The sequence below is a fragment of the Betta splendens genome, chromosome 8, assembly GCF_900634795.4.
Source record: "Betta splendens chromosome 8, fBetSpl5.4, whole genome shotgun sequence".
NCBI lineage: Eukaryota > Metazoa > Chordata > Actinopteri > Anabantiformes > Osphronemidae > Betta > Betta splendens.
The window spans coordinates 2020656-2032684 of NC_040888.2; the positions used below are offsets into that span (position 1 = coordinate 2020656).

At 49.4% G+C, this 12029-nt stretch overlaps 1 protein-coding gene across 6 annotated transcripts in view; it reads left to right on the forward strand.

Moving 5' to 3' along the window:
* The window catches only part of LOC114860237 (protein shisa-8-like), a 58812-nt gene that overhangs the window by 30864 nt on the left and 15919 nt on the right, over positions 1-12029 (forward strand). For all 6 annotated transcript variants that reach the window (XM_041071840.2, XM_041071839.2, XM_029158684.3 and 3 more), the window contains one exon: positions 4232-4347. In XM_041071840.2, coding sequence (XP_040927774.1) covers positions 4232-4347 — 116 coding nt within the window. The remainder of the gene's footprint in view (positions 1-4231; positions 4348-12029) is intronic.

Here is a 12029-nt window from a genome sequence, read left to right on the forward strand (position 1 = left end):
CATCATCCGCATGCGTCTGACGGCGCGGTGAGATGAGGGAATCCATGCGGTCCTGTCCCGTCACAGCAGCAGGAGACCAGGACCATGTAATGTTAACGCCAAACCCCGTATGTGACGGTCAACGAGTCAGTGGAAAACACGCGTGAACTCGATGGCTCCTCTCTCATTCATTCCCCAAACCTTTCATGGAAAAACAATGAAAACGGGTCAGAGACTGGCTCGTTTTAACACCGACTTCCTCTGCGCCAGCGGATCTGTGTGTGTGTGTGTGACAGTGGAGCTGTAGGTGATGAACATCACATTATGGTACAGCATCAGTGATTGGAAACAGCGGGTCTGGATTCCGTGCTCGGCGCCACGCTGGCCCACGGACCCTGGATGGGGGGTCATGGTAACAGAAACTAACCCGCTGTGACACTGAGTAGTGATTCAGGCCCAAACGGCCGCGCCGCGGACCCAGGGGAGAGGACGTGAACGTGTGCATGTGTGTGCGTTCGTGGGCCCGTGAGGGTCAACGCTCCGCGGCCGAGGGGCGGTCTCGCTTTATTTTTAGCACGAATCCAGTTGGCAGTTGAAAACCATAGTGGACATCTTGTCGTCCGTCCAGAACCGAGCCGCTGCAGGAACCCGACGTGTGCGATATTCTCAGATTTCACCTACAGTATTTGGTTGCATTTGGAATCAGAAAATGTCCCTAAATCAGATTATTTTCTTTACTGTAAAAACAATTAGGGACAAATGATGTTTCCTGGGACTAAAGCACTAATCTGTCTGCTAAAATAACATAAGATGTGAAATGAGCATCAACGCTTCCTTCCTCCAATCAATTACACTCAGAAAATAAATATATTAATATATATATATATATATATATATATATATATATAAAGTCGTATTAAGCGCTTTCTGCGTCCTTCTATCGTCGTTTTAAAATAAGAACATAATAAAGACATTGTTGAAATGTCACAGTATAATTAAGTAGCACATGTTTTACCCCTGAGAAGGTTCACGCTGCGTGAATGCCATTAAATGTCTGAATGATCACTAATTGCACCCACTGAAAAGATTCCACGACGGTCGATGGCTGAGTCTATTTGAAGCAATTATCAAACGCATTAAGCTGTTTCACTGGAGGAACGCGTTGGTGCTCCGTCGCTGGGCTTTGAAGGACTTTATCTTTGTCTCCGCAGCTTCATGGCTTCTGGCTTCGTGATGTTTCTTCTGTCAAATCCACTTTTTTGGACGTGGACCGTGAGAGGCTCGTAGTGTTTGGTGTTTCCCTGCTCCGTCTCCGTCAGAACAGAGCAGCACAGAGCTGAGCGTGTGCTGCTTGGAGCCCGGAGATGTTTCCCACAGAACCTCATCCACGGTGGAATCACTGCTGTTTAAAAGAGATTGGAGGGAAAAGCATTCATTCATCATTTCATCCTCAAATATAGAACCAATAACTCTTGTTTAAATGTTGTGATGAGGTTTCCTCAGGCTTGAACTGGGCTTGTACTGGGCTGGTACTGGGCTGGTACTGGTCTGGTACTGGGCTGGTACTGGGCTGGTCAGCGGAGCACAGGTTTCAGGGCTGAGCTCCTGCTTGGACCAAGCCCATCTAAACAGCTGCTGCACCTCACGCTTCCATAAAAACCTTTGCCAGGACGCAGGCAGAGCTGGAAAACAGGCTCTGAAGCCAAACAAATGTAGTTTAAGAGCTGCAGCTCATCACATCCAGCCGGACTATAGATTACACTGAAGGGATAACACTGGACATTGGGAGGTGGATGGAGGCTGGAGGCTATGGATGGAGGTGGTTGGAGGCTGTGGATGCTGGAGGCTGTGGATGGAGGCTGTGGATGGAGGCTGTGGATGCTGGAGGCTGTGGATGGAGGTGGTTGGAGGCTGTGGATGCTGGAGGCTGTGAATGGAGGTGGTTGGAGGCTGTGGATGGAGGTGGATGGAGACTGTGGATGCTGGAGGCTGTGGATGGAGGTGATTGGAGGTAGTGGATGGAGGTGGGTGGAGGCTGTGGATGGAGGTGGATAAAGGCTATATATGGAGGCTGTGCGTGGAGGTGGATGGAGGCTGTTGGTGGAGGCTGTTGGTGGAGGTGGATGGAGGCTGTGGGTGGAGGCTGTGGATGGAGGTGGTTGGAGGCTGTGGGTGGAGGTAGATGGAGGTTGTCGATGCTGGAGGCTATGGATGGAGGATGTGGATGGAGGCTGGAGGCTGTGGATGGAGGTGATTGGAGGTAGTGGATGGAGGGGGGTGGAGGCTGTGGATGGAGGTGGATTAAGGCTATATATGGAGGCTGTGGTTGGAGGCTGTGGGTGGAGGTGGATGGAGGCTGTGGATGGAGGCTGTGGTTGGAGGCTGTGGGTGGAGGGAGGCTGTGGATGGAGGCTGTGGGTGGAGGCTGTTGGTGGAGGTGGATGGAGGCTGTGGGTGGAAGATGTGGATGGAGGCTGTGGAGGCTGGAGGCTGTGGATGGAGGCTGTGGAGGCTGGAGGCTGTGGGTGGAGGCTGTGGAGGCTGGAGGCTGTGGATGGAGGCTGTGGAGGCTGGAGGCTGTGGGTGGAGGCTGTGGAGGCTGGAGGCTCGGGAGGTGGGAGGAGGAGGAGACCAGAGTGACGGAGACGCTGCTCCGGCTGGTTTTATTACCATGGAGCATGAGGGGCTCCAAAGACGAATGGAGTAACGGCATTGAAGTGGACAGATATTAATGAGGAGAGGGAGACGAATGGGACGGGCGAGCAAGCAGGAAATGCAAAGGGCAAATGAGACGCACGTGTGGTAATGTCTGCGCACGGTGGTCGATGAGGACGAGTCCGGTAGAAGCTGTCAGGGCTCCGCTCCCTGTGGAAATCATTAGAGTGTCATTAAGCTGTAGGAACAAACTTGGTCCTGACGTCTCAGACGACCTGTCATCTGAGCGGGGCTTTAATTTGATGTGTTCTGCTGAACCGCGGCTTTTTCCAGCAGAACCTCGGGGAGCAGCCGGGCCCCGGTCCAGCGCCGCTGCAATTAAAGCTCACAGGCCTCAGCGAGAGGAGGCGGAGTGGACCCGGGCCTCGTTTAGAGAGAGCCAGTGTCCTGGTTCTGGTCTCATCACACACGCCTACAGGGAGGAGCCGGTCCAGTTCAGGATCCTCATCTTCATCTTCAACCAATCACGCTCGTCGCTGGGGCAGTTCGTGAAGCGGCTGAGACCTGAGTCAGCACCGCTTTGTCTGAGAGGAAGTAAGAAGTTTCTCACCTGAAGTCTGAGTCAGGGAAAAGGCAGCGTGTGATTGACAGGTGGATCAGCGCAGCATCAGCAGTAATCTGGAGCGTACCGTAGGCGTACCGGTTCCGGTCCGAAGCCTCGGGCTGGAGCCGCTGCTCCTCCTTGGACGGGTTTGGGCTGAGATGCCGGTGTCTATGAACCCGGCGCCGGCGGAGCGTGGCCCGGTTCTACGGTGGATCCACTCCAGGGATCTGAGCGTGGACCGATCCGTCGTATCTGTGGGACAAACGCACCAACGCTGCTTTTACGGCACCAGCGCGGTTCTGCAGGACACGAATGCTGTGCAGACTGTAACGCCCCATGAGGCAAACGGGTGATAACGAGTCGTGTAAATGAAATCTGATCCCGTTCTATTTTTGCTCCCTGGTAGAGTTTGTTTTTACGGTGAGGACACTTTTGAATGGGGATTTATGTGTTTCGGTTCTGGAGCGAGTCTCTGGGTCGTTGGATACATTTTGCTCCTCGAGGGTCCGGTTTGAGAGCGATCGGAAGCTTTGTTTGCTGATTCCTACGCACAGAAAGTTGTGTCGTAGACGCACAACAGCAGTTCGCTGTTGTGTTAATGTGTGCGAATGCCGGGAAGCTGAAGAACCCATTAAAAGCAGAAACAGTGGAACGAGGGGAGGCTTCACGTGAACAGACCGGCACCGACGCTGGGACCGGGTCCGTTCTACTACTGGACCTGCTGACGCGTCTGAGGCCGAGCGCTGGCTCGTAGTTTGTAGTGACCAGCTGGTCTCAGACCTGTTTCCCCCTGAGGTGAAGCTGTTGGGCTGTTTTAAATAATGGACCTGCTTCTGTCTACATGAGCGTTCAGTTTGCTGGATCGGCCGTTCAAACCTTTCTCACCCTGAAGTTCTGGTTCCGTCGCATCTCTGCCTCGTCTCTGCCTATTTTTGCTGTGTGCCTTTGCAGGTTGAGCTAATAACTAATAACTGCACGCGTGTCTCTCTCCAGGACTCTGACTGAGCTTCTGAAGCAGCCGGGGGAGGGGGGAGTGGTGGACGGAACCGGGGTCCATCACCCCATCGGGACCAACGGCATCTCGGCCAGGACCCTGCGCGTCAACAACGGTCAGTACCTCTTGAACAGGTTGCCTGGATGTGCGGAGGCTGTGGGTCGGACCTCGTTGCCGTGTTGGGCTTTATTCTAATTGAACTCTCTCACAGACCCGTGGACCTTTACTTTACTCTGTGAACCCACTGTGAATGAACGGGTCGGCGCCGTCAGGGCTGCAGGTCACTGAGGCTGCTTTCACTGTAACTCTACTCCCGTCTGCTCGTCTTGGACGAATGTTTGGTGCCATAGATGCACCTACACGTTCATCTGGGTGGAGCAGGACCGGTGCTTCACACACGCGTCCCGCCGGTCACGCTCTGGTTCCGTCTCTGTGCCTTGAACCCAAACACACACAGAAGCACACATGGGTGCGGAGGCGCAGGGACAGACAGGTCGTATTTAATTAAGATGTAATTAGCTGTGTTCCAGCTCCAAACCCACAGAGGCAACGCTGTGTGACCCATCTGTCTCCCACACACACACACACACACACACACACACACACACACACACACACACACACACACACACACACACACACACACACACACATACACACACACACACACTGGGCTTCTTTTCTGGGTTGAGGCTCCAATAAGTTGACACATCTCCAGATGTCCTGGCACGTTTTAAAGGACAAAGGTCCAGTTTTGTCCTTGTCAACATTAGAAACAAACATGAGTTTGTTTCCCTTCAGTTTGTTTGAATTCCTTAAAGACACAAGCTGCTAATTAACACAGTCCACACACACACTTTGATTCTAACAATGAGCAGCTGAGTCGTATGGTTCATGTATAAATGATTGTAGTTTTGTTTTTTGTTCCTCTGCACACATGAAGTTTTTCTCCACACAACCAGACAAAGGAACTCGCTGAGGGTTCTGCGTTGACTTTCATCTTCCCACCATTGAAATAAACAAGCTTTTGGCCTCTTTTTCACCCTGTACTGAGCTTATTAACGATCTGCTTTCTGCTCCTTCGTTCTGCTCCTTCGCTCCCTCACTCCTTCAGTTTCTTCCTCCGCTGTTAACGTTCCTCTGCTTTGTGTTTCTCCAGCCTCTTCTTACATTATTATCTAAATGGACAGAGTGCATAGAATTTATACCCCAGCATTTTCAGCCCTGATGATTTTTATTGGTAATTATTTAGTAAAGTAAGAATGAATTCAGAAACAAACATGTAGATCATCATAAATAATAAAACCTTCAAGGAAAAGACTAAAGAAGGGGTGAAGTGTGAAGAGAGGGACAAACAAAGGGTGAAGCAGTGGGGGAGACGGGATGAAGACATCCTGATCCCGCTGTGTCAGCCGTCGACACATAATCACCTCTTAATTAAACACATTTAATCCTCCAGGCCACTTAGACAAAAAGACGGAGAGTGGAGGAGAGGAAGATGAGCTTAGGGAAATAAAATGGGGCTGGAAAGAAGACGGGTATGAAGGGAAATAGAAGGAAACAAAAACATGTGTTTGATCACTTTGCTCATTATTCTGCTGGAATCCACAGTCACATTTAAGAGCACAATAGCTGCTTAATGCTAACGGTAACAACGCCACTAATGGAAAGATTTAAATGTCATGTCTAAATAACACAACTCAAAAATACTCATCTAGAAATATAAAGTACCGCCTATAATATGTTTCTCAGTATCAATCATGTGCCATCGCTTCATTGTGTTCACGGCATCTTGGTTATTGCAATATTGAAATGACTCTCTGTATTTTAAAACATTAGTATGTGCATTGATCCAGGGCTTAGACTCGGCCGCAGCGAATACAGCGCAGGCATGAGTGCAGATGATTAGGATGAACGCACACGGAACAAGTTCTGCGCCCTTCGAGTAATGAAGACAGCAAGAAAATCATCCTACTCTCCTTTTTCCTTTTAAAGGATATATTTTAATGCCGTGTAAGAGATGATCTAAGGGATAAAAGTGACAGGATGTAAAGATGTAACGGTGAAAAGCTGGAGAGAAAATGAGCCAAATAGATAGAGGGAAACAATTGAGGTCATGCAACATTACGATGACTGAATCAGGGGAATGGGAAGATTTTTGTGTGGTTACAAAGAATGGCAGATATTGTGGAGAGAAAAGGCCCTGGAGAGAGGAGGAGGGATTGACAGACACAAGTTATTGAACAAAGTCAAAGAACAAGGTAATGGGAAAGGGAAAGAGACACGAGGGAGGAGATTGAAATTAGATGAGGTTAAAAGAGACGTACCTGAACAGTGACATTACTGAGATGGAGAATGGGAAAACGGAGAGGAAGGGAGGGGGAGGACAGAGATGAAAGCAGGGTGATCACGGCAATGAGCAGTGGGAGGGACTGTAAAAATAAGCTGGGAAGAAGGAAGATACAGAAGAGAAGAGAAAAGGGTTCGGAGGTGAACACGTGTTCTTCTCAACGATTGATTGAGCCCCGAGTTACAAAAAGAATAGAAGATGGAGAGAAAGAGGGAGGAGAACGGAGAAGATGGGAATAGACAGAGCAGCTAGAAGAGGCAACATGCTGTTAGCTGCGAGGGGGACAGCTGGTCAGCTGCTGCTCTGTTCTGGTGTGGAGAGCTGCCCCGAGGACCGTCACCCGGCTGCACACACATGTTCACACACACTCTGTGCAAAGAGTTGGAAAAGCGAAAGATCCTGTCTGCATATAACAAACTGGAAAGGAGGAAACGCAGATACAATCTCTGTCCTTAATGTCTGAGTCTAAGAAAAACTGTGAACTAACTGCATGGAAGTGATTAAACAGAAGAAATCAAACGTGGAGAGGGTATCGGGAGAAGAGAAATGATGGCAGGGAGGAGGCCTGAGAGAAGAACAGATGGTGGGGAAGAAGAGCAGGAGGGAGGGTAAGGGAAGATGGAGAGCTGGGAGTGTGCCCCACCACATCACTTACAGCTGATGGCAGCCATGTTACCTCCAACTGTAGCACCGAAACCCCCCTCACTGGTTTGTCAGACGATTTCAGCACCACGGACAGCGCCGGCGAAAACAGCAGGTTCAGCAGAACGCCAGCGTAGAACAATAGAGAGGAGAAGCTGGAGACACGTGACCTTCAGGAGCCGTCTGTCGATATCCAGCCCCACGGCACGCCGTGACTCTGTGGACTGTCTCATTAATGCATGCGCTTGTGTGTAATCCCTTATTTAGCAGCCCTCACTGGTAACCTTCAAACAACGAGAACGCCCCTCTGCTACACAAAGACAACACGTCGTTGCCTTTATCTGAGCTGGGCGGACTCCTCTCCGCTGGAGGTCTCTTCTGAGGTGGGAGAGGATTTGCATTTGTGAGGCATAATTTGGATGTTGGTAGAAATCAAGTTGACAGAAAGAAAAGCAGCTGAACGGAGGGAAGGAGGAGAGCGTGGAGGAGTGAGATAGGATCAGTGCGACAGGGAATTGGTGTAGTGGGAGCCTGCAGGACGGAGGAAGATGGAGGAAGATGGAGGAGGATGGAGGAGGATGGAGTTAAATGGAGTTAAATGGAGTCAGACTAAGTCAAATGGATTTAGATTGTGTTAAGTAGGGGGCAAATTGAGTCAAATTGAGTCAAATGAAGTTAGATGGAGTCAAATAGAGTCAGATGGAGTCAAGTAGAGTTACACAGAGTTAGATGGCGTCAACTGGAGTCAAATAGAGTCCGATGGCGTAGAATGGAGTCAGATGGCGTTAGACGGGGATGCGTGTCTTTGTTTGTGATGTATCGGTGCATTTGGAGCCTCCAGTTCTCCCGACGGTACGCCGCGATGACCCCCAGACTCCAACCCTGGTCCCAACCTTCTGCGCTATTTATTTAAGTATTTCAAAATATGAAATATCTAGAAGTTGTTTACCTCACTAGCACAAGTGGAAAGCAGCAGCAGCAGCAGCAGCCTCCCACTGCTGATCTCACAATCCTCTGATAAATTGATTTGATTCTCTCTGTTTGACTCCTGCGTTCTTTCCTCTTTGTCTCTGGTTTCTTCTGTTGACCTTCATATGAGCCTGGAATCTATCCCTCATCATCCCACTTGGACGAGAGAAACTTGAATCTGCTTTTCCATGCTTCTTTTCTTCCACCCTGAGGCCAAACTAGTCCTAAGAGCCAAAAACAGCCCAGACACTTTTAAAGATATTTAAATATTGGATCAGTTTCTACTTCACATGAAAAGTTTTCATCATTGTGTCTGTTTGGATAAAAATGCATCTGAACTGGTGTTTGGATTTTCTGTTTATTACTGATCAGAAGAAGTGAGTGAAAAGTCCCAACAGAGCCGATACAGAACTGAGTTATTCCCACTGACTGTCAGGTTTTGGTGAATCCAGGGAAAATCAGGCTGATGATGCCAAAGTGCATCGTTAACTCTTCTCTCCTTTCCCCATTTCTGCCTTTTCCTTTCAGCTCCCTTTGATGAGCTGCCAGTCGTCTTTCATCCTCTGCCCTCTTTCTGCTCACAGCCCTGCTTCCCTCGAGCTCTGTCTTTATCACTATCTTTTTCAGTTTTTTTCTGTCATCTTTGTCCCCCACCCTTTTATCTCCCCTCTTGTTTCTGAGCGTCTGCAGACGCAGCCGTCTGATCCGTCATTTTCTGGCTAAACTCTAAAGTCGCCCAGAAATGATCACAGAGCTACAGTAAATAGACACAAAGTGCCTTTTGGTGTTTGGAGGAGTTCGAGAGTTGAGTCGCAGTTTAGTTGGAAGTTTGGGGCGTAGCAGGGACAAAACCTGGAGGCAGCGAGATGAAAGTGAGGAGAGAGAAGCACAAACAGCAGAGCCGGAGCCGAGCAGCAGACAGTCGGAATCTACCACTCGTAAACATCAGCAGAACGAAGCCACTGGGGACAAGTTTCACTCAGTGCGCTGGAATCGGGACTGTCGGACTCGGACACCTCATTCTGAGCGATAGAGAGAGAGAGAGATTCCAGCGCTGTTCAACCGTTTGACAAGCATGAAGACAGGGATTCCTCTGCAGGAGCTTAAACGTGTTCTCAGATTTTAGCCTCGATCCTGTCGCTCACTTTTCAGATGTTCTGCTTTGAATCTGAGACTCCTCAGATTGAGATCATTTAGTTGTGGCTCGTCCTAGATTATCCCAGCGTGCATAATGGACAGTGGAGAGTCTTCAGGCGTGTGTGTGTGTGTGTGTGTGTGTGTGTGTGTGTGTGTGTGTGTGTGTGTGTGTGTGTGTGTGTGTGTGTGTGTGTGTGTGTGTGTGTGTGTGTGTGTGTGTGTGTGTGTGTGTGTGTGTGTGTGTGTGTGTGCGCATTGATCCAGTGCAGCGCTGGGGATATTTTCTGACTGTCAACTGAGAGACATCACATCGTGTTCTGAGCTGCACTCACCAATTAGTCCCGACAGCCTCCACACAAACACACACAGGCGTCACGGGTACTTGGAACACACACTTTTGCGAGTGGAGGCCTCAGAGATGAGCCTACTATGATACTTGGTGGTTATCAGTGTGGCTGAACGTGTCTGGATACAGGATGTCCTGTATGTGTCGAGCTGCGTCAGACCCAAACCCACTGCAGCAACAGTGACGTACTGTATTTGTACGATGGGGTTTTATGATGATATTGTTAGTGTTGAAGTGACTGGGACGAATCAGGCTCCATTTTGGCTCTGCTTGTTTGTCGCAGTGACACCTGAACAAGCGATGAGTGGATGAATCAGGAAACTGTGTGATACAGCGCTGTAGGCCTTAAGCTTCTCTCCAAGCTAATTTAGAATATTTATCGCCTGCAGCAGAGCCGGACGTGCCTCTGACGGCAGCGTCCCATTATTTTATGGCCCTTTACTGTCAGTGAGGATCTGAGGGGGGTCAGGTGTGTTATGACAGAGCGTGCTGTGTGACGGACACGCTGCAGCTTGTTTTAACCCAGACCTGAGACATGGACGCGTTCCTGAAGCTGGGATTAACTTCTACATCAAGTCGCATGTTGTGTTTCTACTTTCAGTGGCTTTGGTGATTCAGTGTTTACCAGTGGGGAAAAGAACGATGAGACGAGAGCCTGAGTGGGAGTCATAAGCTGTTTACCGGCTGACAGGCTGGAAACGTACAAGCACAACAGCAATTAGAAGCGAGCTTTAAAAACTTTCAGGACTGAAAACAGAGATAAAAGCTGAGCGATGGTCAGAGAGGCTCAGATGCAGCATCAGGACCAGTCCATTAGCAGCTTAACCATCAAAAGATGCTTTTACCGTTTAAGATAATAATGTTTGGATCAAACTACTTCTGTTTTTCACCTCTACTAATTATCATTATCTGCAGTAAATGCTAATCTTCACCGACCAGTAACTAAGTGTTCGTTGCTGAGCAGCAGCATTTTTTACGAGTTCACATAATTACATTTATTTAATTATGTTTAATTGATTTAACCAACCAACAAAGCTGAAAAGGAAATGAGGAAACACGATGTTTGGAGATGCAGCGTTTGCCCTGCAGCCGTTACAGCAACTTGTCCAAACACATTATTCTTAGAATGATTAATGTGACGGCGGCACAGAATTCATAGGCAACAGGAATTAAGCTTCTGTAGGTGATACAGGATGCAGCTCACTCTGTTGCTTTGTGTGGAGCAGGTCATTGGTGTCATGAACGCTGCAGTCAGTCACCGGCCTGGACAGCGAGGCCAAGCGGAGCTCTGGTTACAGGTATCATTGAAGAGACGACGCACACGCTGGTCAGTCGTTCTGAAAAACACCGACGCTCCATCGCTGCTCCGTTTCCAAACAGATGCATGAGGCAGGAGAGGGTGGGAGCTGAAGGAGCACGAGAATAAATAAGTCACACAGAGACGGATGATGAGATGGTGGAAGATGCTACAGGAAGTGACAAAGCGATAACACAGAGGTGGAAACAAGAGAATGCAACGCAGGAAGAAAGGCAAATAATCAGACGGACGGAGACGAGGGAGACGTCCTCTGGTGACGACACTGATCAGCATGAACGTTCAGAAAGACCAAAGCGAGTGCACAGTGCATTATGGGGGATTGAAGAGGAGCTAACGTTGGCCACCGAGCAGGAAGCCAGAGGAAGGAGGAGGCGCTGGACGGGGTCGAAGGATGGAGATGGAGGCCATGAGAGGATGTAAAAAAGAGCTGTGAGGGAGCGGCGCCTGAGGCAGATGAGGAGAGAGGGTGACAGAGGTGAGCGACGAGGTCCAAAGAGTCAAACCTCAGAAGAATCTAGGAGAGAAACCATTCAGCAGCAGCGCATTTCACCGTTCACTGCTTGAATGTCTGCTATTTAATATAAAAAAAGTAACATTAGTGATAATTAGATGAGGAGTTACTGTTTTGACTCAGCGGTTGTTGTGTGCAGTCGAACCACACCGACCGTCCTCCTCCTCACTCGCTGTAAAACAACAGGCAGCTCCTCGGCGCCGGTGGGAAAAGTCCGATTGTGGACGTGATCTTTGGCCGCGGTCGGAGCTGAGAAGCCGTGTTATGACTGAACACGAGCGAAATGCTGAAAAAGGTCCAACTCCCCTCTGAAGCAAAGGTCACGAGAAGGTCTGCGGGATGAGGAACATGTCAATGAGCTCAGCGTGGAGGAACCAGTGCTCATGAGCTTCAGCACCAGAAGCTGCTGCATTTGATGGAGACGGGAGACGCGTTCCTGTGGTTCAGCTTAAACCGAATGGAGCTTTAACATCAGCCGCTAAAATGGGTCCAATGGCTGCAGAGCAGCTGAATAAACCCAATGC